The sequence below is a fragment of the Schistocerca nitens genome, chromosome 4 (genome assembly GCF_023898315.1).
Source record: "Schistocerca nitens isolate TAMUIC-IGC-003100 chromosome 4, iqSchNite1.1, whole genome shotgun sequence".
Lineage (NCBI taxonomy): Eukaryota > Metazoa > Arthropoda > Insecta > Orthoptera > Acrididae > Schistocerca > Schistocerca nitens.
The window spans coordinates 674,777,494-674,802,397 of NC_064617.1; the positions used below are offsets into that span (position 1 = coordinate 674,777,494).

Sequence of the window (24,904 nt, forward strand, 5' to 3'; positions counted from 1 at the left end):
CCTGTAACCCGGAAGGTGTACACGATCAAAGGCAGAGCCACGTGTGAAAGCACCCACGTGATTTACCAACTGACCTGCCTACACTGTGAAGCTTTCTATGTGGGAATGACCAGCAACAAACTGTCCATTCGCATGAATGGACATCGGCAGACAGTGTTTGTTGGTAATGAAGATCACCCTGTGGCTAAACATGCCTTTGTGCACGGCCAGCACATTTTGGCACAGTGTTACACCGTCCGGGTTATCTGGATACTTCCCACTAACACCAACCTGTCAGAACTCCGGAGATGGGAACTTGCCCTTCAGTATATCCTCTCTTCTTGTTATCTGCCAGGCCTCAACCTCCGCTAATTTCAAGTTGCCGCCGCTCATAACTCACCGGTCTTTCAACAACAACATCTTTGCCTCTGTACTTCCACCACGACTGACATCCCTGCCAAAACTCTTTGCCTTTACAAATGTCTGCTTGTGGCTGTGTATGTGCGGATGGATATGTGTGTGTGTGTGTGTGTGTGTGCGCACGAGTGAATACCTGTCCTTTTTTCCCCCTAAGGTAAGTCTTTCTGCTCCTGGGATTGGAATGACTCCTTACCCTCTCCCTTAAAACCCACATCCTTTCATCTTTCCCTCTCCTTCCCTCTTTCCTGACGAAGCAACCATTGTTTGCGAAAGCTTGAATTTTGTGTGTGTGTATGTATGTGTTTGTTTGTGTATCTATCGACCTGCCAGCACTTTCGTATGGTAAGTCACATCATCTATATATGATTATAATAGAGGGAAACATTCCACGTATGAAAATATATATATATATATATATATATATATATATATATATATATATATATAATGTCGACCTGCCAGCACTTTCATTTGGTAAGTCAAACAAAGATGGTGTGACTTACCAAGTGAAAGTGCTGGCAGGTCGACAGACACACAAACATACACACAAAATTCAAGCTTTCGCAGCAAACTGTTGCCTCATCAGGAAAGGGATGTGGGTTTTACGGGAGAGGGTAAGGAGTCATTCCAATCCCGGGAGCGGAAAGACTTACTTTAGGGGGAAAAATGGACGGGTATACACTCGCGCACACACACACATATCCATCCACACCTATACAGAGACAAGCAGACATATTCAAAGACCAATATTCTTTGAATATGTCTGCTTATGTCTGTGTATGTGTGGATTGATATATATATATATATATATATATAACAGAGGGAAACATTCCACGTGGAAAAATATATCTAAAAAGAAAGATGATGAGACTTACCAAACAAAAGCTCTGGCAGGTCGATAGACACACAAACAAACACAAATATACACACAAAATTCAAGCTTTCGCAACAAACTGTTGCCTCATCAGGAAAGAGGGGAAGGAGAGGGAAAGACGAAAGGATGTGGGTTTTAAGGGAGAGGATAAGGAGTCATTCCAATCCCGGGAGCGGAAAGACTTACCTTAGGGGGAAAAAAGGACAGGTATACACTCGCACACACACCCATATCCATCCACACATACAGACACAAGCAGACATATTTAAAGACAAAGAGTTTGGGCAGAGATGTCAGTCGAGGTGGAAGAGTAGAGGCAAAGAAGTTGTTGAAAGACAGGTGAGGTATGAGTGGCGGCAACTTGAAATTAGCGGAGATTGAGGCCTGGCGGATAACGAGAAGAGAGGATATACTGAAGGGCAAGTTCCCATCTCCGGAGTTCGGATGGGTTGGTGTTGGTGGGAAGTATCCAGATAACCCGGACGGTGTAACACTGTGCCAAGATGTGCTGGCTGTGCACCAAGGCATGTTTAGCCACAGGGTGATCCTCATTACCAACAAACACTGTCTGCCTGTGTCCATTCATGCGAATGGACAGTTTGTTGCTGGTCATTCCCACATAGAATGCATCACAGTGTAGGCAGGTCAGTTGGTAAATCACGTGGGTGCTTTCACACGTGGCTCTGCCTTTGATCGTGTACACCTTCCGGGTTACAGGACTGGAGTAGGTGGTGGTGGGAGGGTGCATGGGACAGGTTTTGCACCGGGGGCGGTTACAAGGATAGGAGCCAGAGGGTAGGGAAGGTGGTTTGGGGATTTCATAGGGATGAACTAACAGGTTACGAAGGTTAGGTGGACGGCGGAAAGACACTCTTGGCGGAGTGGGGAGGATTTCATGAAGGATGGATCTCATTTCAGGGCAGGATTTGAGGAAGTCGTATCCCTGCTGGAGAGCCACATTCAGAGTCTGGTCCAGTCCCGGAAAGTATCCTGTCACAAGTGGGGCACTTTTGTGGTTCTTCTGTGGGGGATTCTGGGTTTGAGGGGATGAGGAAGTGGCTCTGGTTATTTGCTTCTGTACCAGGCCGGGAGGGTAGTTGCGGAATGCGAAAGCTGTCGTCAGGTTGTTGGTGTAATGTTTCAGGGATTCCGGACTGGAGCAGATTCGTTTGCCACGAAGACCTAGGCTGTAGGGAAGGGACCGTTTGATGTGGAATGGGTGGCAGCTGTCATAATGGAGGTACTGTTGCTTGTTGGTGGGTTTGATGTGGACGGACGTGTGAAGTTGGCCATTGGACAGGTGGAGGTCAACGTCAAGGAAAGTGGCATGGGATTTGGAGTAGGACCAGGTGAATCTGATGGAACCAAAGGAGTTGAGGTTGGAGAGGAAATTCTGGAGTTCTTCTTCACTGTGAGTCCAGATCATGAAGATGTCATCAATAAATCTGTACCAAACTTTGGGTTGGCAGACCTGGGTAACCAAGAAGGCTTCCTCTAAGCGACCCATGAATAGGTTGGCGTACGAGGGGGCCATCCTGGTACCCATGGCTGTTCCCTTTAATTGTTGGTATGTCTGGCCTTCAAAAGTGAAGAAGTTGTGGGTCAGGATGAAGCTGGCTAAGGTAATGAGGAAAGAGGTTTTAGGTAGGGTGGCAGGTGATCGGCGTGAAAGGAAATGCTCCATCGTAGCGAGGCCCTGGACGTGCGGAATATTTGTGTATAAGGAAGTGGCATCAATGGTTACAAGGATGGTTTCCGGGGGTAACAGATTGGGTAAGGATTCCAGGCGTTCAAGGAAGTGGTTGGTGTCTTTGATGAAGGAATACGTAGGCAGAGATACGTTCTGTGGGGGCTTGGTAACCAGCTACAATGGGGCGGCCGGGATGATTGGGTTTGTGGATTTTTGGAAGAAGGTAGAAGGTTGGGGTGCGGGGTGTCGGTGGGGTCAGGAGGTTGATGGAGTCAGGTGAATACGTAGGCAGAGATACGTTCTGTGGGGGCTTGGTAACCAGCTACAATGGGGCGGCCGGGATGATTGGGTTTGTGGATTTTTGGAAGAAGGTAGAAGGTTGGGGTGCGGGGTGTCGGTGGGGTCAGGAGGTTGATGGAGTCAACCCATTACATGCAGTCTCCCATCCTTCATCATAGACACCAACCACTTCCTTGAACGCCTGGAATCCTTACCCAATCTGTTACCCTCGGAAACCATCCTTGTAACCATTGATGCCACTTCCTTATACACAAATATTCCGCACGTCCAGGGCCTCGCTGCGATGGAGCATTTCCTTTCACGCCGATCACCTGCCACCCTACCTAAAACCTCTTTCCTCATTACCTTAGCCAGCTTCATCCTGACCCACAACTTCTTCACTTTTGAAGGCCAGACATACCAACAATTAAAGGGAACAGCCATGGGTACCAGGATGGCCCCCTCGTACGCCAACCTATTCATGGGTCGCTTAGAGGAAGCCTTCTTGGTTACCCAGGTCTGCCAACCCAAAGTTTGGCACGGATTTATTGATGACATCTTCATGATCTGGACTCACAGTGAAGAAGAACTCCAGAATTTCCTCTCCAACCTCAACTCCTTTGGTTCCATGAGATTCACCTGGTCCTACTCCAAATCCCATGCCACTTTCATTGACGTTGACCTCCACCTGTCCAATGGCCAACTTCACACGTCCGTCCACATCAAACCCACCAACAAGCAACAGTACCTCCATTACGACAGCTGCCACCCATTCCACATCAAACGGTCCCTTCCCTACAGCCTAGGTCTTCGTGGCAAACGAATCTGCTCCAGTCCGGAATCCCTGAAACATTACACCAACAACCTGACGACAGCTTTCGCATCCCGCAACTACCCTCCCGGCCTGGTACAGAAGCAAATAACCAGAGCCACTTCCTCATCCCCTCAAACCCAGAATCCCCCACAGAAGAACCACAAAAGTGCCCCACTTGTGACAGGATACTTTCCGGGACTGGACCAGACTCTGAATGTGGCTCTCCAGCAGGGATACGACTTCCTCAAATCCTGCCCTGAAATGAGATCCATCCTTCATGAAATCCTCCCCACTCCGCCAAGAGTGTCTTTCCGCCGTCCACCTAACCTTCGTAACCTGTTAGTTCATCCCTATGAAATCCCCAAACCACCTTCCCTACCCTCTGGCTCCTATCCTTGTAACCGCCCCCGGTGCAAAACCTGTCCCATGCACCCTCCCACCACCACCTACTCCAGTCCTGTAACCCGGAAGGTGTACACGATCAAAGGCAGAGCCACGTGTGAAAGCACCCACGTGATTTACCAACTGACCTGCCTACACTATGATGCATTCTATGTGGGAATGACCAGCAACAAACTGTCCATTCGCATGAATGGACACAGGCAGACAGTGTTTGTTGGTAATGAGGATCACCCTGTGGCTAAACATGCCTTGGTGCACAGCCAGCACATCTTGGCACAGTGTTACACCGTCCGGGTTATCTGGATACTTCCCACCAACACCAACCTATCCGAACTCCGGAGATGGGAACTTGCCCTTCAGTATATCCTCTCTTCTCGTTATCCGCCAGGCCTCAATCTCCGCTAATTTCAAGTTGCCGCCACTCATACCTCACCTGTCTTTCAACAACTTCTTTGCCTCTACTCTTCCACCTCGACTGACATCTCTGCCCAAACTCTTTGTCTTTAAATATGTCTGCTTGTGTCTGTATGTGTGGATGGATATGGGTGTGTGTGCGAGTGTATACCTGTCCTTTTTTCCCCCTAAGGTAAGTCTTTCCGCTCCCGGGATTGGAATGACTCCTTACCCTCTCCTTTAAAACCCACATCCTTTTGTCTTTCCCTCTCCTTCCCTCTTTCCTGACGAAGCAGCCGTTGCTTGCGAAAGCTAGAATTTTGTGTGTATGTTTGTGTGTCTATCGACCTGCCAGCGCTTTCGTTTGGTAAGTCACATCATCTTTGTGTGTGTGTGTGTGTGTGTGTGTGTGTGTGTGTGTGTGTGTGTGTGTGTGTGTGTGTATGTATACACGTGGTCTTTAAATATGTCTGCTTGTGTCTGTATATGTGTGGATGGATATGTGTGTGTGTGTGCGAGTGTATACCTGTCCTTTTTTCCCCCTAAGGTAAGTCTTTCCGCTCCCGGGATTGGAATGACTCCTTACCCTCTCCCTTAAAACCCACATCCTTTCGTCTTTCCCTCTCCTTCCCCTCTTTCCTGATGAGGCAACAGTATGTTGCGAAAGCTTGAATTTTGTGTGTGTGTTTGTGTTTGTTTGTGTGTCTATTGACCTGCCAGCGCTTTCGTTCGGTAAGCCACATCATCTTTGTTTTTAGATATATGTATATATATATATATATATAAATGGTTTTGTGAGATTTGAAGATAGCAAGCAAACTGTAAAGTTTACTTGGTATAAAAACTATGAATTCGAAAACACTATCATGTGGTATGAGGAAAGATTTAGATCACCACAAAATTCTGCAGCATATTTCTCATGTTCTGACCACTTCAGATAGTACTTTTGCTTCAAACAGAACATTGGAATCGCTCAGAGTAACCGTGTAGAGCACATTAGGAATTGCTTGCATACCTGTGGAATAGAGGGTTCAGATATGTATTGATGTCAAAGTTCAATCAGGACCCACTAGAGCAACGTTTTGGTATTATTAGATCATTGGTATGTGATGACCATATTTCGTCAGTAGACAGTCTACATTTACATATGCTCGAGTATATATGTGTGTGTCAAGAATGTTTTATCAAAAGGAGGGAATTGTGAATTGGGCAGAACCCATCTGTCTGCCTTGTGAGTTGACTTGTTCTGTGACTGTTTGGAAAGCATTGAAAAATAAAAATGAAGACTTCAAGCTTAGCTTGTAGTGCAGAATGTGCCCTGGCGGCTGTACCCAACCGAATTTTTTACTACATAAAATGTCGATCCTATTTCAAGATATGGAACTCGAGAAGGAACTTAAGTCAACAAAAATGAGTAAATCAACAAGAAAGCTTTCCAAAGCATCCAGCAGCTAAAAGATAAGAGAAAGTACATAGAAAATGTTTTTAATTTTTTATTTTAATGTGAGAATTTTCTTCTTTTCAACTGTAGGCACACTCCATTGTGGTCACTTTTGGGCAAGCAGCATTTGTTTTAAGAATGCTCTTGTTGTGCATTGTGAGATATAGGTGCTGATTGAATCTTGGCTGACTACTGGCCAAGAAAGTTGGGATCCAGACTAAAAGGCTGGAAAGTAACACAGTAGTTGAAAACACAATATTGGGAGATGATTAAAGATCAACAGTGTTCTACAATACATATTACAGTATTGAAAACTTTTCACAACAAATGACTTTTATTATTATAACTCTAGTTTATTTGCAGCATTACTAAAAGTGAGTTGTTAATCTGTTATATTTTGTAGTAGACTTCATGCTCGTTATCTAGTTGGTCAGCTGAAGAAATATGAAGTGACGTGGTAAGAATAAAAATTAGTGTTGCCATGTAACATTCAATGATCGTGCTTTTTCCTTTTCTTGTTACTTTTAATACATTGATAATCCAAAAATCAATTACTGTGTGCAAAGTCACATAGTTTATACACTGTCATGTTCTCCTGTTTCCAAGCCTGAACAGTTAAAAACATCAGTTATTAGCACTGAATCTGGCCTTAAATAGTCTAGTTTAAGCCCAGACTTAAACATGTAAAATAGAGATACTATTGTGAAAGTTTAATTGAACTGCATAGGAGAGTAGCACTTAAATCGGAGCTAGTGCCGCCAAGCTTTGAAATTGGTGTACTTGACTAGTTATTGCACTTTCTACCTTCTATACGCTATGCCACCATATTTCCTACAGTCGCCATCATGGCACAAGGGTGCTGCAATGAACGATTACAGAACTTTCGACGAGACACGAGTATCCCCTTTACTGAGCCCCAGCGGCTGGTGTACTTAAGTTAGAGCATTTGTGCACTGACTCCATTTTTGTGTTTGCCATTTGGATAACATTTGCAGGTTTTCATAGCCAGGGATTGACATCTTCTGAATAGACATTGTATGGAACAGTGAGAGATTTATAAATCTTTTGTATCTGTATATATTTCTACATTCAGATCTACTCTTAGCAACTGACGCTGCAACAACAGCAACAAAATTATGTATTATTTTTAGTATTTAGTATTAGATGTAGAATAATTTGATACTTTAATTCTCTGTTCATGAATGGCATCTGTTTCTCGCTCCTGTATCCACTAAAGAACCACACAGTGTGTAAGGAAGTTATAACATAAGTCGCATGATGTCCTACCATAAAAAATCTGGTGTAAAGCAGATGGGGAAGCGTACTGGGTCAGCCATTGTTCTTTTGTGTGACAATGCCTAGCCCATGCTTTCCACATCACTTTCAGTGGTTCAAGTGGGATGTGATGTGTCAGCCTCTGTACAGTGTGGATGTGGCTTTAGAAAATTTTTTTCCCCCCAGTGATGAACAAATGGTTTAGCTGACTACGTTTCATCTTAAGTGAGGAATTGCACCTTTGTGATTATGTTGAAGCATAGCCAATGCACATATGTAGTAACTGCATACAAGCTCCTTCTGGGGGTCTCACTTGTTTCAGTTTCTGGTTGTATTGTGGGGTTTGAGGGAGTGATGTTACAAACACACACACACACGCTCTCTCTCTCTCTCTCTCTCTCTCTCTCTCTCTCTCTCTCTCTCTCTCCCTCTCTCCCCTTTCCGCAGACAGTGACCCTTTTTTTTTTTTTTGGCAACTTAGTGAACTGTCACAGAGGCCTTATCTAAGAAAGTCTTCTTTCAAAGTAAGGCAGCAATTATAATATAGTAAAAAGATGTAGATCTAATTTGATCCAAGTGCTATCATACATGTGATTGAGAGAATTGTACAACAAAAGAATAAATAGGACTCTAAAAAAGAATGAGGAAAGATGTAATCTAAATATGGGGAAGGTAAAGGGGAAGAAATTTATCAGAAAAATCTAAGAAAATTTGTGGTTGGCGATAAGGTAAAAATGATTCTTATTTCTTATAAAATCAAATTGTGCAGAGGAAACAGTTGTGTGCAAAACTAAAAGCTCCATTTATTTGAAAAATTATAGTTCAAATAATTGGTTTATGTTAAGATGACTACTATTTCAACTGCTGTGGAAAATCTCCAAAGCTTCCAGATTAATATGAAATTAGATGATGTCATAGCTGCTATTTGTATATTATGATACTCATACCAGCAGTATATGTGGACAAAGGTCATTACCCTGTAATTATATTGAACAGAGGCAAAAATTGTCCCTGTGTTGTAGTGCACAAAGTCAATTACATTGTCTTCAATTGCAAAATGTAATCAGATAATTGAAACACCGGAAAATTTTGCAATAAAAAGCTAGAGCCAGCAACATATCTGCAAAAAATTTGCAGCCATGTTAACCAATATTGATGATAAACACAGAACTGAGGGAAGTCGTGGGATAGCAATATGCACTTCTACAGGTGGTGGTAGTATTGCATACACAAGGTATAAAAGTTCAGTGCATTGCCGAAGCTGTCATTTGTACTTGGGTGATTCATGTGAAAAGGTTTCCAATGTGATTATAGCTGCATGCTTTGAACCCAAAATGGTATTTAGAGCTAGATGCATGGGACATTCCATTTCAGAAATCGTTAGGGAATTCAGTTTCCCCAGATCCACTGTGTCAAGAATGCCCCGAGAATATCAAATTTCAGGCATTTACATCTCATCATGGATAATGCAGTGGTTGACAGACTGCCTTCACTTGTGTAGATTTGTCAGTACTAATAGACAAGCAACAGTGTGTGAAATAACCACAGAAATTGAAGTGGAACATATGGTGAACATATCCTTTAGGACAGTGTGGTGAAATTTGATGTTAATGGGCTATAGTAGCAGACGACTGATTAGTGCCTTTGTCAACAGCATGACATCGCCTGCAGTGCCTCTCCTGGGCTTGTGACCATAGTGGTTGGACCTTAGGCAACTGGAAAACCATGGCTTGGTTAGATGAGTCCCGATTTAAATTGGTAACAGCTAAAAGGTAGGTTTCGAGTGTGGTGCAGACCCCATGAGGCTGTGGATCCGGGCTGTCAGCAAGGCACAGTGCAAGCAGCAGTTGGCTCCATAATGGTGTGGACTGTATTTATATGGCATGAATGGAGTTGGCTGGCCCAGCTGAACTGATCGTTGACTGGAAATGGTTATATTTGGCTACTTGGAGACCATTTGCAGCCATTCAAGAAATTCATGTTTCGAAACATGATGGAGGTTTTATGGATGACCGTTGTTCGCATTTGGTTTGAAGAACATTCTGAACAATTCAAGCAAATGCTTTGGCCACCCAGGTCAGCCAACACGAATCCCATTGAACATTTATGAGACATAGTCGAGAAGTCAGTTCGTGCATATAATCGTGCACTGATAACACTTCCGCAATTATGGATGGCTATAAAGATAGCATGGCTCAATATTTCTGGTTTCTGGATGGGGACTTCCAATAATTTGTTGAGTCTGTGCCACATTGAGTTGCTGCATAATGCCAGACAAAAGAGGTCAGACATATTGTGAGGTATCCCATGACAAATTTTGTCATGTCAGTGTACATCATAAAAAATGCAGTAGTTCCTTTAAGAAGTACTAGGTTGATTTTCTTCATTGCCTTTCTCCTGTCTATGCTTGTGTGTATCTCAAATGATGTAGCTCTTAATATTTGAAACGTATATCTGCTGCCCCCCTGCGGGTTCGGGGGTAAGAATAGGCCCGCGGTATTCCTGCCTGTCGTAAGAGGCCACTAAAAGGAGTCTCACACGTATTGGCCTTCTGTGATGGTCCCCTCTTGGGTTTGACCTCCTTTTTTCCAAATTTGTGTTGTTAGTGCGTGCCATTTGGGGAAGGACGCCTTACGTGGTGTTTTTCTATTGGTCCCTCATGCACCACCATCTTGCATGTTACCTATTGTCGTGTGGGGGGGGGGGGGGATTTCACCCAACATCTTCTGGGTTGTCTCCTTCTCGTCTTGTGCGCAATCCTCTTCTTAGCGCCCACGACAACTGTGGACCCTTTCAACACCTAAAATCCAGCACGGTAGCCAGTCCGTCGTGGTGGGGTCGTCATGTACCCTCTTGGTGGTAGCCCCCTGACCACGCAGGGATCGCACTACAGATGCCAGAGCTGTTTCCTCCCCATGCATGCCAAGGAGTATGTGCCCATCTTGTCTGGGGCACGGGATATTGGCCAGGTACCCGTTGCTTTGGCTGGGTGGCGCCCTTGGGGAGAGCCCTCGTTCGGAATAGGTGGCATCTGGGCGGATGTGGCGCAATGAAGCGCAATAAATCACACCAAGCTGGTGGTCGCACAGCCACCAGCGTCTCTAAGCGAGGCAGAATAGACTTTGATGCTGCGCAATATGACCCTCAGTCGTTCCTCTCGTTGGCTGCGCCGTGGGAGGGACGTAGATCTAGTGCCAAACGGGAGCCTTATGTACCACAATACCTTGTCTGCAGCAGGACGGATGGTGACTCCTTTCTTACGACAAAGCCTCTGTTTTTTGTGGAACACCTGGAGGATAAGTTTGGGGAAGTGGCGGGGTTGTCTAAAATGAGGAATGGGTCCATCCTCCTCAAGACGTCTTGCCCAGCCCAGTCACGAGCGTTGCTCTTGTGTGATAAGCTGGGTGACGTCCCTGTTACCGTCACTCCCCACAGTAGCTTAAATATGCTCCAGGGGATTATTTACCATCGTGACCTCTTGTTACAATCCGATGACGAGCTGAGAGCCGACTTGGAATGCCGTGGTGTACATTTTGTTCGTCGTGTACATAGAGGGCCCAAGACTATCAGGGTGGCCACCGGTGCCTTTATCTTGGCCTTCGAGGGTGATGTCTTGCCCGAGAAGGTCAAGGTAATGATTTACCGTTGTGACGTCAAGCCATACGTCCCTCCCCCGATGCGGTGCTTCCAGTGCTGGAAGTTTGGGCATATGTCCTCCCGTTGCCCATCCAGTGCTACATGTCGAGATTGCGGACGCCCCTCTCATCCCGATTCTCCATGTGCGCCTCCGCCTGTATGTGTCAACTGTGGGGAGCACCACTCTCCATGCTCGCCAGATTGCCCAGTTCTTCATAAGGAGCGGAAGATAATGGAATTTAAGACCCTGGACCGGCTTACTTATCGAGAGGCAAAACTGAAATTTGAAAGGTTGTATCCTGCTTCCCTTCGCCCATCTTATGCTGCAGCCACGTTATCGTCGCCCTCGCGAGCGATGGTTGTCGCCTCCTCTGTGCCGCCTTCAGTGGGCCCTCGGGGCCGTGCATCTCTGTCTGCCCCCCTCGTGCCTGGGGGCAAGCCTTCCTCTGTTGCCCCCTTAGCAGTTGGGGGCAAACCCTCTTCTGTCGCTCCCCCCACGCTTACTTCGGGAGTGACATCTGCTCCACAACCGGGGGCCTCGATCCCTCCCCCTCCTTCTCCGCCGGCGTTGCCTCTGCCGGTTCCTCTCTCGCGGAAGGGGTCCCTCGGGGCTCTCCCTTCCTCCGTTTCTTCTCCTACCCAGGCGGATGTCAGCCAGTGGCTGAAGGTTCCGCCACCTGCTGGTCGTAGGGCTTCTGCGTCGTCGTCAGCCTCCGACGCTCCTTCAGAGAAGCTCTCCCAGCCCTCTCACCCTAAGGGCCGACGCGAGAAGAAGGAACGGAATGTGTCCAAGAAGAAGGACGTTCCAGCGGTTTCAGTACCACCTGCTGTACATAGTCCTGGCTCCGGGGATGGGGTGGAGATCCTCGCCTCTGCCGCGGATCTCGCACTCACAGAACCCTTGGGGGCCTTTCCTATGGACACAGCTGACTCTCCTCCGGTGGCGGCAGTTGGCTCTGAGGCGCCGTCTGCCTCTTAGTCGCATTCACGCCCTCCCAGTCCCTTCCTGCTTCCATTCTCCAGTGGAACTGCGGCGGTTATTTCCGCCACCTGCCTGAGCTCTGGATGCTTCTGAGTGTTTCCCCTGTTCTCTGCATTGCTCTGCAGGAAACTTGGTTTCCTGCAATGCGGACCCCCGCCCTTCGCGGTTATCGGGGATACTATAAGAACCGTGCTGCCTGTCAACGAGCGTCAGGTGGGGTTTGCCTCTTTGTTCACCACTCTGTCTGTAGCTCGCCAGTACCCCTTCAGACGCCTTTAGAGGCAGTTGCTGCCAGGGTTGAGCTCTCGCCGGCTATTACTGTTTGCTCTGTTTACATTCCTCCGGATGGGGAGCTCCCCCGACATGTCTTGGCTGCGCTGCTGGCACAACTCCCGCCACCATTGCTGCTTCTGGGCGATTTCAGTGCCCACAACCCTCTGTGGGGTGGGACTGTCTCTGATGACCGCGGTCGGGCCGTGGAGCATTTGTTGGCTCAGCTCGACCTTAGCCTCTTGAACACCGGTGCTCCCACGCATTTCAGTGTGGCCCATGGCTCGTTCTCGGCCATTGATCTCTCTCTTTGCAGCCCCGGACTTGTCCCATCCCTCCACTGGAGGGTGCACCCTGACCTGTGCGGTAGTGACCATTTTCCCATCTATTTGTCACTGCCCCAGTGTCATTCTTCTGGGCGCCTGCCCCGCTGGGCTCTCCACAGGGCTTTTACTTCCGCTGCAACCATTGAGTCTCCCCCACAGCGTGACATTGACGAGGTGGTCCATGTCTTAACCACGTCAATTATTTCGGCGGCAGAGGCTGCCATCCCCCGCTCTTCTGGACTCCCTCGGAGGAAGGCTGTACCCTGGTGGTCACCGGAGATTGCTGAGGCTATTCGCGACCGTAGGCGGGCTCTCCAGCGTCATAGGCGGCACCCGTCTCTAGAGACCCTCATCGCCTTTAAGAGGCTCCGTGCCTTGGCCCGTCGTCTTATTGCACAGCGTAAGCAGGAGTGCTGGGAGAGGTACGTCTCATCCCTGGGCTCCCGTGTCTCCCCCTCGCTCGTGTGGTCCCGGATCCGGCGGATTTATGGATACCAGACCCCTATGGGTGTCCCTGGGATCTCCCTGGACGGCGCTGTCTGCACGGACGCTGCCGCCATTGCTGAACACCTTGCTGCGCACTTTGCTCAGAGCTCTGCGACTGCAACTTATCCCCCCGCCTTTCACTCTCTAAAGGAGCGAGCCGAGCAGATGCCGTTATCATTCCACACGCATCGTTCTGAAAAATACAATGCTCCTTTCAGCGAGAGGGAATTCCTCGCTGCCCTTGCCGATTGCCCTGATACAGCACCAGGACCAGACTGCATCCACGCGCAGATGCTGAAGCATCTCTCCAGGGACTGCCAGAGACACATCCTCACCATCTTTAACCGCATTTGGAGTGAGGGCGTGTTCCCATCGCAATGGCGAGAGGGTGTTGTTGTCCCCATCTTGAAGCCCGGTGCGGACCCACTGGCGGTGGACAGCTATCGTCCCATTACCCTCACCAACGTTTTGTGCAAATTGCTCGAACGTATGGTGGGGCGGCGTTTGTGTTGGGTCCTTGAGTCGCGCGATCTCCTTGCTCCATCCCAGGGTGGCTTCCGTCGGGGCTGGTCTGCAGCGGACAATTTGGTGCGGCTGGAATCTGTTATCCGTACGGCCTTTGCCCGACATCAGCATCTCGTTGCTGTATTTTTTGATCTGCGGAAGGCGTATGACACCACATGGAGGCATCACATCCTTGCTATGTTGCATAAGTGGGGTCTTCGTGGTCGGCTCCTAGCTTTTCTTCAAACCTTTTTATTGCGCCGCTCTTTCCGGGTGCAAGTCGGTGCCGCCACTAGTTCATCTTATACACAGGAGAATGGGGTCCCACAGGGCTCGGTGTTGAGCGTCTCCTTATTTCTGGTGGCCATTAATGGTCTGGCTGCAGCCGTGGGGTCGTCGTGTCTCCTTCTTTGTATGCCGACGACTTCTGCATCTCCTTTAGCTCCACGACTACGGGAGTCGCCGAACACAGGCTGCAAGTAGCCGTTCGCAAGGCAGCATCATGGGCTCTGACTCACGGTTTTCAGTTCTCTGCAGCCAAGACTCGAGTTATGCACTTCTGCAGGCGTCGGACGGTCCACCCTCATCCTGAACTTTACCTCGACGGCCACCTGCTTGAAGTGGTGGACACTTGCCGCTTCTTAGGACTCGTGTTTGATGCCCGGCTCACATGGGTTCCTCATATTACTCAGCTGAAGCAAAAGTGCTGGCGGCACCTCAACGCCCTCCGCTGCCTCAGCCACACATCTTGGGGTGCGGATCGCTGCACGCTGTTGCGATTATACAGGGCCCTTGTGCAGTCCAGGCTTGATTATGGGAGCCTGGCCTATGGGTCTGCATCACCCTCAGTGTTGAAGTTGTTAGACCCCATACACCACTGTGGGGTTCGGCTTGCCACTGGCGCATTTCGTACGAGCCCCGTGGATAGTCTACTGGTGGAGGCTGGGGTTCCCCCACTGCGGATTCGCCGCCATCGACTGCTCGCCGACTATGCTGTCCACGTGCATTGCTCGCCGGGCCATCCCAATCGTCGCCTGCTATTCCCTGCCATGGTCCTCCATCTGCCCGAACGGCGACCTAGGTCTGGGCTTTCCATAGCTGTCCGCGTCCAGTCCCTGCTGTCGGAACTGGGGTCATTCCCTCTTCTGCCTCCCTTCCGGGTCCGTGCACCTACGCCTCCCTGGTGTTTGCCCCGTCCGTCCGTCCGTCTGGACTTTGCACAGGGACCCAAGGACTCGGTTCCGCCTGTGGCCCTCCGTCGCCGTTTTCTTGCGCTCCTCGCCTCATTTTCGGGCTGTGATACTGTCTTCACTGATGGTTCCCTGGTTGATGGTCGCACTGCCTACGCTTTTGCTCACGCTGCCCATGTTGAACAGTGCTCCTTGCTGGCTGGCTGCAGTATTTTTACTGCAGAGCTGGTTGCCATATTGCGCGCTCTTGAGCATATGCGTTCCTGCTCAGGTACGTCCATCGTCATCTGCAGTGACTCCCTGAGCAGCCTCCAGGCCATCGACCGCTGCTATACCTCTTCTCCTCTGGTGTCCTCTATTCAGGAGTCTGTTTCCGCCATTACCCGCTCTGGTCGTTCGGTGGTCTTTATTTGGACGCCAGGTCATGTTGGCATCCCGGGGAACGAACGTGTCGACAGGCTGGCCAAAGGGGCGATCGACGCCCCAGCTTTGGAAATCGGCCTCACGGCTCGCGATCAGCAGCTGGTGTTGCGCCGTAAGGTGCTTGGGATGTGGACTGCTGAGTGGCGTGGCATGACATCCCCGAATAAACTGCAGGCTGTCAAGGAGACGACCGATGTGTGGCGCTCCTCCCTGCGGGCTTCTCGCAGGGACTCTGTAATCCTGTGTCGGCTCCGCATCGGCCATACCTACCTGACGCACGGCCATCTTTTGCGTCAGGAGGATCCGCCCCTGTGTCGGTGTGGGTTCCGGCTGACGGTCGCCCACATTTTGCTGGAGTGTCCCCGACTGCGCACCCTCCGGCAGTCTTTTAATCTCCCGGGCACTTTGCCTTTGGTTTTATGTGACGATGCCTCCATGGCTGACAACGTTTTAAATTTTATCCGTGGCAGTCCTTTTTATGGTTCAATTTAGGGCGGTCCTGCACCTTTCCCTTTCTGTGTCTTTTGTCCTCACGTCTCTCCATATTTGTTGCTGTTTTGGTGTGTCGTCGGATGGTTGACTTTTTCCCTTTTTTTTGTTCTTGTGGTCAGTCAACCAGTCTCCGGCCATCTTATTTTCTTCTGTTCCTTTCTGTCTGGTGTTCCTCTGTACTCTTCTTGTCTGTAGTGTTTGTTGCTGCATTTGTGTTCTTTTCGTTCCTGGGGGGGAGTCTCATCCCCCCTTTGGTTTTTACCTGCTCCGCCGATTTTAAGCTCGCCTGTTTTTGGAATGGGGGACTGATGACCTTCGCTGTTTAGTCACCCTTAACCATCCCAACAACCACCATATATCTGCTGATTTCTGTGAGTCACAGCTGTCCGCTCAAGAAAATGAAATTTGCTGAAAGCAATCGTCTGTCCACATCCTGCAGTATGCCACAATGTGCCCAGTGCAACCTGTGAAAGTATACATCCAGATTTTTCTCCTTTCCAGAGTAGCTCCAGATATCTGAATGACATTTGATCTTTCAATCAGGATTGCCATGACGAGAGGTTGATTGGCTTTTGCTTCAGTGATGAATATTCTGATTGGTTTTAACTCCTCTTCTGCTAATTGCACTACCTCATTTGATGCTTCCTCCTCCACTGCCCTTCATTACTTTTATTTTCGTACCAACACTCGGAAAAGTTTCTAGTGAAGTCTTGGAAAACTCTGTGCTACATAGTAAAAATCAAACAATGGAAAACCCGGGAATGAAAGTAACAATATTATGAGAAGGAAAGTTTCTATTCACCATATAGTGGAGATGCTGAGTCGCAGATAGGCACAATAGAAAGACTTTCACATTAAAAGCTTTCGGCCAGTGGCCTTCTTCAACAATACACAAATACACACACACACACACACACACACACACACACACACACACACACACACACGACTGCAGTTTCAGGCAACTGAAACCACACTGCGATCAGCAGCACCAGTGCGTGAAGGGAGAGGGAGGGATAGTATGGTGGGGATGACGGACAGTGAAAAAATAAATTGAAAAATAAATAAATAAAAATAAAAACACTGGGTGTGGTGGTGGAATGACGGCTGTGTAGTGCTGGAATGGGAGCAGGGAAGGGGCTGGATGGGTGAGGACAGTGACTAACGAAGGTTGAGTCCAGGAGGGTTACGGGAACGTAGGATGTATTGAAGGGAAAGTTCCCACTTGCGCAATTCAGAAAAGCTGGTGTTGGTGGGAAGGATCCGTCATTGAGATGAAGGATATCATGTTTGGCAGCGTGTTCAGCAACAGGGTAGTCCACAGTTTGTCAGTGGCCATTTAGCCGGACAGACAGCTTGTTGGTTGTCATGTCTACATAGAATGCAGCACAGTGGTTGCAGCTTAGCTTGTAGACCACATGACTGGTTTCACAGGTAGCCCTACCTTTGATGGGATAGGTGATGTTAGTGATCAGACTGGAGTAGGTGGTGGTGGGAGGATGTATGGGACAGGTCGTGCATCTAGGTCTATTACAGGAGTGTGAATCATGAGGTAAGGGCTTTGGAGCAGGGGTTGTGTAAGGATGGACGAGTATATTGTGTAGGTTCAGTGGACGGCAGAATACCACTGGGAGGGGTGGCAGGGATAGTGGGTAGGACAATTCTCATTTAAGGGCACAACGAGAGGTAATTGAAACCGTGGTGGAGAATGTAATTCAGTTGCTCTAGTCCTGGGTGCTACTGAGTTATGAGGGGAATGCTCCTCTGTGGCCAGATGGTGGGACTCCCACCAACACCAGCTTTTCTGAATTGCGCAGATGGGAACTTTCCCTGCAATTCATCATAGGTTTCTATAATCCTCCTGGCCTCAACCTTCATTAGTCGCTGTCCTCACCCATTCAGTCCCTTTCCTGCTCCCATTCCAGCACTACACAGCTGTCATTCCATCACCACACCCAGTCCTTTATTTTTATTTATTTATTTATTTTTTTTTTTTTTTAGATTTATTTCTCTCCTTTTCCGCTACTTCCCCCCGCCTCACCTCTCCCCTGCCCTTCGCCTAACCTGCAGCACTTCACTGTCCACCACCCCCACCATACTATCCCTCCCCCTCCCCACTCCAGCCTCCTCCTTACCCCACCCAGTCGCCAGTCCCATCATGCACTGGTGCTGCTGCTCACAGTGTGGTTACAGTTGCCTGAGACTGCAGTCAGTGTGTGTGTGTGTGTGTGTGTGTGTGTGTGTGTGTGTTTTTGTGTGCATGCTCGCGCATGCGTGTGTGTGTGTGTATGTGTGTCTGTTGTTGACGAAAGCCGTTGGCCGAAAGCTTTAAGTGTGAATGTCTTTTTGTTGTGCCTATCTCAGACTCAGTATCTTTGCTATATAAGTGAGTAGCAACTTTCCATCTGTGCTATATAGGTTAGACCATAAATGCTTGGTTGGGGTATGCTGCAAGTGTTAGTACATTTCATGGGAATTGTATGTGGAATGACATGTTGCTTGGAAGGATTCTTTCTGAAGTTTACAGTTGACCAGTTTGTGATTGATAATTTGATGTTTTGACAGCAGAAGTGGATGATATTCTCAAAGAATTATCATAAATTGCTCTGTACAGGGCCAAGTAGTGCCTGGGATGGTACCAGAGGAGTAGGCATCCAAGGGAGTTATAAATAGACAAGAGTTTTAATTGGCTAGACTCTGAGAATATTTCTGTGTGCAGAATACAGTCAGTATGCCCTGGAGGTGGAGAATAGGTCATCAATAGTCAGGATAGTCATGACAGGTGTCGTTCAGTAATGGAACAGAATCCGAAGACCATTAGGAGAGAGAGGAGAGGGATAGGCATGTGCTTTGTGGAGAGCTGCGACCAGAGAGAGTGTGTGTGTGCCTGGCAACTGCTGCTCCAGCAGCATCTCATGGCCAACACAGTTTTCTTCCACACTTATTATTAACTGTTCTGGCAGTGCATGTGAACTTAATCTGTCAGTGTCAGTGTTTTTACAAGAACAAACAACTTCTATTCTGAGGTGATGATTCTACCCAGCATGTAGTCCACAAGATTTATTACAGACTAAAAGTGAAAATCTTAAGTGTAATACATTATAAATTTACAATTGACAATAAAAAGTCCCAGTACCCCCTAGACTGATGGTGGCCCGTATAGCCCATATTGGACTGAAACTGAAGTTTTGGACAGAATGCATATGTATTTGTGGTGGCGTTGCCTGAAGACCTGTCCACAGTCATTACTGGTGTGCCTTCCCGCTTGCTACCTTAATTAGTTGTTCCCTAAAAGGCACTTGCAAACATATGTTTACCCCTTTCCATTTCCTTGCTAAAGTTGTTGTTGTTGTTGTATTTGGTGGTGGTGGTGCTGCTGCTGCTACTGCTACTGCTACTGCTACTGCTACTGCTGTAGATCTAGATGGCTTACTGGACCTGGTGGTATGGTAATTTGTTCCATCAGATAGAACTTGAGAAACTTTCCAGATGTTGCTTAATATAGGACATCATTCAATGTGTGAAGAGCCAGTCTCAATCTGTTACAGACTCAAATTTCCCTTATGTACCTTGACCTATGTTTAACAGATTGTCCTGTCATTCCAATATTCACTTAGCTGCAAGCACATGGTATTCAGTAAATGTCTAATGTTGTGAGTGGGTGCCTGTCTTTGGCTTATCTGAGGCACTGATTGATTTTCTTCATTGATTTTTATGTTGTCTTTATATTATGTTTTTGGAGTATACCGTGAATTCTGTATGGGGATTATGGCGGCCAAGAATTTATTCTGTAAAGGTGTGCTTTCACTTACCATTGGCTTTTGTCATGCTTTCAATGTCTTTGACGGAATACCTATATCTCCACAGATTACATTGCAGGCATTGCATTTCATATTCTAGGTCTTGTGGTTCACACATTGTTATTGTATGTGTTATGAGGGCCTTGATTGATCACTTCTCTTGTCTTGGACTATGTTCTGAGAGACTATGTAAATACCATTTCACATGCATAGCAATCATGGAAAGCGCGGCAGGACCCGCGGAGAGGCCCGCGAAAAACAACACAACGGGAGAGGATGGACACGACCAACGAAGGACAGAACAAATACCACAAGATCGAACATGTCCACTCGTACACAGAACAAGGAAGTAAGCTGTCTAGCACGAAGTGAGGTGTAAACCGACGTACGCGAGATTAGACTGGCTGGCTGAGCGAGAGGCAGGCGCTTAAGTACGCTATCGGGGGCGCCGCTATTGGCCGCTGGGACCACATGTTCCACTGTGGCGCCCTCCCACTAAAAGTGGGCCATTAGTTGTGCACCGCCACAGCTTACGGCGCGATGGTGCAGAGACCTGTATGGGTCTTCAATGTCCGTGACGTCTGGCGCGGATTCAAATTCCGCGGCGCTCAGTACCAGAGTTTACAATAAAAGGTACAGCACAGATTTCTGTCATTCCTCATAACTAACATATCAAGTAAGGATATCTGTTTATCCTTCTCTACTTCCATGGCAAACTGAAAACTGGCATGTAGACTGTTTACATTTTCGAAGGAGTCATCAAGCTGTTTTCACTTGCCTCCACACAAGAGAGGTGATGTCCAATATCCTGTACTACATAGTAGCCAAGTAGGATGATGAGTCAATTGGCTGATCAACAAAAAAAAAATTGTCATCCATCTGGACATCCCATGCCACTCCTTCCAGCTTCTTATAGAAACTGCCATTCAATTTGAAGTAATGTGATACGACAGAAGAATGAAATAGCTTAGTAGTATTCTCTTGGAAAAGGGAATTGATGCACTCTAGTGAATCCTTTGACAGTTTTTGCTATCATTGCTAGAACTTGATATATAAACAATATTATTACCAACACTGACTATATTGTTCCAACCATTTGCTGTGAAAATGCAGGGGCATGTAAAGTCCACTACATGTGATGGTTGTCAGTTTCTTTATGGATATGTTTGAAATGCAATCACATGACTGGGCACCCTTGGAAGTCCATACTGTTGTACAGGAACATGGATGGCATTTTCATTTTATGGAGATGTAAGAGAAATGGCTTTGTGACTTCATGAAACACCTAAACGGGTACCATTCCATTATTCAGTTTACCATGCAAGTAGGAAAGAATAGGCAGCTACCATTCCTTGATGATGTGCTACTTATGAGGAATGGTGCCACCATGTGTGACAAATCCATGCACATAGATTGATTGTTACCGAAGCTCTTAAATAACCATACAATCCGAAAGAGGCATATGATCAATACATTTCTGGCACACAGGAAAATGACTGTGGCATCTTAGATGTGCATATTTCATGAAGTACTTAAAAACTTTGACAAGATCAAAACCACCAAATTACACTTCTAAGGAATAAAAATTCCTGATGTGGCCTTTCTGTGATACATCCCCAGGCTGACAGACTGAATCAGCCATATGTCCCAAGAAGACAGTATGAAGGGTGCATTCAGACTGACCAAGAAAATTAATGTGTGTGTCTCTGATCAACCAAAGACAACAGGATCCACTCACAGCATCAGGGACCATACATTTGCAGCAGAATATATATAGTATTGAAACAAACAAAATTACAAACTAGGACAGACAGGAAGGGGACTGCAGATAGCAATTTCAAAGGCATGTCAAAAATGACTGTCGTCAGACCATTGGACAGTGCTTCGACAAGTACATGTAGCCACCAATAGTTAGAGCTCAGTTCCAGTCACTCTTGAGCAATAGATGATAATTGTTTGAGAATGCCAGCCACTCGTGCTGGCATAACATGATGTAGACTGGGAGGAGGAGACAGAACGGAGAGGGACATAGTGGAGGAGAGTGTGGGGCTTCAGAATGAGTGAAATTGGGTCAAGGGAACAAGGGTGAAGATGGATGTGAGATGGGCCAACAAAGATTGAGTCCAGGAGAATTGTGGGCTCAAAGGATGTGTTCAAAGGACAGTCCCCATGTAAGTAATTCAGAGGAACTAGTATTTAGGGGAAGGGCCCAGATGGTACGAGTTGTCAAGTAGCCAGTGAAGCTGAGCCTGTTGAGCTCAGCTGCATGTTCCTCCAGTGGGTGGATAATTCTGCTGTTGGGCACAGCTTGGCGGTGGCCATTTGTGGTGGCCATTTGTGGTGGTGGATAACTGGTTGGTTATTGTGCTCACATAAAATAAAGTAGTGAAGTAACAGCAGAGCTGATATATGATACGACTGTTTTCACAAGTGATGTTGCCTCTGATAGAATAGTATATGCCTGGGTCTGGATAGTGGTAGGTTTTAGTGGGTGGATGTGCTGGATAGGTCTTACACTAGCATTTTCCTTGGGGCATGACCCACATGTCAAGGAGTTGGGAGCAAGTGTGGCCTAAGGAAGAACTAGGATATTTTTTAAATCAAGTGGGCAAAAGTACACTACTTTGGCAGGTAGGGAAGAATTGCGGATAGGACATTTCTCAAACCTGAGCACAATGATAAATAACCAAAACTGCAGCAAGGGGTATGGGTCATTTGTGTGACTACTTGTCATCTTGCACAGAAATAAACATCTTCTCTCACCCATTACACTCTACACATCCATTCACTTCACACAAGCTGCAGAGCTGGCACATTGTTGTTGTCTGGGATAGTGGAACCTGCAGGTGTGTGTGTGTGTGTGTGTGTGTGTGTGTAAGGGGGGGGGGGGGGGCGGGCACGCACACTGTTAATTCTGAAGAAGGACTTATTCTGAAAGCTCAGCGACATTCTCTATATTGTTCTTGTGTCTATTAGTGACTCAAGCACTTAAACTATATGAAGAGTTGTTACCTGTACTCCTTCAGTTATTCCTTAGTTACTCAGCTGTTGTTGTTCAGGGCCTGAAAATAGATAATAGTTTCATACAGCTTGAAATATAGTCGTGTAATGTGTTCTGGGTTGTGTGTTTGCTAGGAAGGAGATGCAGCTGGGGAAAGCAGAGAAGATGGCGAGGAAGATAATCAGGTGCCACCACCTTGCAAGAAGGTAAAATATAATAAAAGAAAATATTATACCTGTAGAAATCTTTTTGTATTTGTGACTCCTTTATGTGTATGAAATGTTGAGATAAGGAGGTCACACAGTGCATGGATTTGCTATAAGTATGTGCTGCTCTGTATTGTTTTCAATACGGATGATAACTACAGCTGACTCTTTAGCACACGGCATAAATCACAATTTAGTAAAGACACAAGTAAAGTATATAAATTTGTAAATGTGCAAGAATAATACAAATAAAAGTTACAGGAAGATCACAAATATCCAAAAAAAAGTATAAGTAAAGACAAAAAAGCGTTAGGGTATAACAGAGTAAGATGCACATCGCAAATGTATGTCCATATTAGTGATATAATCAATGGCCCCCCGTCAGTCGGATCCAGGAAATGAGCAGTCTGGCTGTGGTACTTTCTAACAGGGCATTCCTCAACTATGTGTCAAATTGTTGCAGGATATTTTACTTATGCACTTTTCATTTGTTGTAGTGTGTTGCACATCTTATCACTTTTACAATGTTCTTTGTAGGGAAAATTAAATAACAAGAACATACATACTTCCTAGGTTGGACACACAAACTGCAGTTGGTCCTTGGCTTTGCCAGTCCCCCTGCTGCATTTTCTTTGGTCCATGTATTCTTCTCCAGCTAGTCCCATAGTACTCAGATCTTACCAGTCTGTCTCCGTCATTGTCTTCCCCTCAACCTATTATCTCTGATGTCTTCTTCCACTCCCTGCCTGGTGATCTGGCCTTTTTGACTTATGCGCCGATACCACTTCAGCTGCCTGTCTTTAATCACAGCCAAGTTGTCTACTGATTTCAGCTGCTAAAATTCATGGTTTTTCCTTTTTCTCCAGTCGTCTCCTTTACTGGTCCAAGCATCTGTCTCAGAACAGCATTCTCAAATGTCGGGAGTTTCTTTTTATCTTTGGTGTCAGAGTCTAGGCGTCTGCTCCGTATAGGACAACAGTTTACTGTCTTGTAGATACTAATCTTCGAAGTTCTCGATAGAAGCCAGGACTTCAGCAGCTTTCATGGTGCAAAGCTTGACCTGTTTCCTGCTTAGATTCTTGTCATTATTTCCTGGTCTATCTCAATCCTTTCACTGAGTACTGCCTCAAGATACTCTCTTTCAAAGATGTTGCCATCCATATCTAAAGATCTGTCAGTGTTATCTCTGCTCACTATGAGGTATTTGGTCTTACCCATATTTGTCTTCAAGCCTGCTCTCATAGCCTCTTCCATTAACACTCTTCCCATATGAACCAGATCTTGATCATTCTGTGCTATTGAAACTACATAATCTGCAAAGGCCTGGGCATTGATCCTTCTACCCTGCTGAATTCCTGTCTTCAGGCTTGATACCTTTCTCAGTGCTGTTTACAGAACCAGATAAAACAGAATTGGAGAGAGGCAGTCTTCCTGTTGCACTGCAGTCCTCACCTTGAACTTATGTGACATATTTTCAATCGCTTTCATCATGCCTGTTACCTCTTGTGAACATATTTGTGTTATTTTTATTGGTTTTCTGAGAACCTGCACCCTTTCCAGTTCTTGCCACATTGTGTGCCTGTCCACACTTTCATATTCTTTTTGGAAGACCGTGAAATTCCCAGCTCTTTGATAGCACTTCCTTATTGTATGTAGTTAACCCACTGCTGATTTTTCCATTTCAAAATTGGAATCTAGATACTTGCTTGATGTATGGTGTTACCGGCTTCAGCAACAATATCCTCAGAATCTTATAAGCTGTATATAGTACGGCAATTCGTATATAGTTGTTGCATCTCATTGGGTCTCTTTTCTTAAGTGTTGGGCAGATGAAGACTGCTTTATTCTGCTGGGATGCATCCTCTCCTCCAAATTAAACCGATTAGGTGGTAGACTCTTGCTTGTGGGATCTCTCTTCCCTCTTCCAGCATATCTGTAGGTATGCCATGTATTCGTTTTGCCTTTCCTCTGTTCAGCATTTATATGACATTTCTTACCTCTTTCCGCTATGGCAGTTCATT

The 24,904-nt window shown here is 46.7% G+C and overlaps 1 protein-coding gene across 1 annotated transcript in view; it reads left to right on the plus strand.

Moving 5' to 3' along the window:
• Positions 1-24,904, plus strand: part of LOC126251790 (nucleoprotein TPR-like) — a 419,454-nt gene that overhangs the window by 268,307 nt on the left and 126,243 nt on the right. Inside the window, exon 18 of the mRNA XM_049952417.1 lies at positions 22,812-22,883. Within this exon, the coding sequence (XP_049808374.1) occupies positions 22,812-22,883 (72 nt within the window). The remainder of the gene's footprint in view (positions 1-22,811; positions 22,884-24,904) is intronic.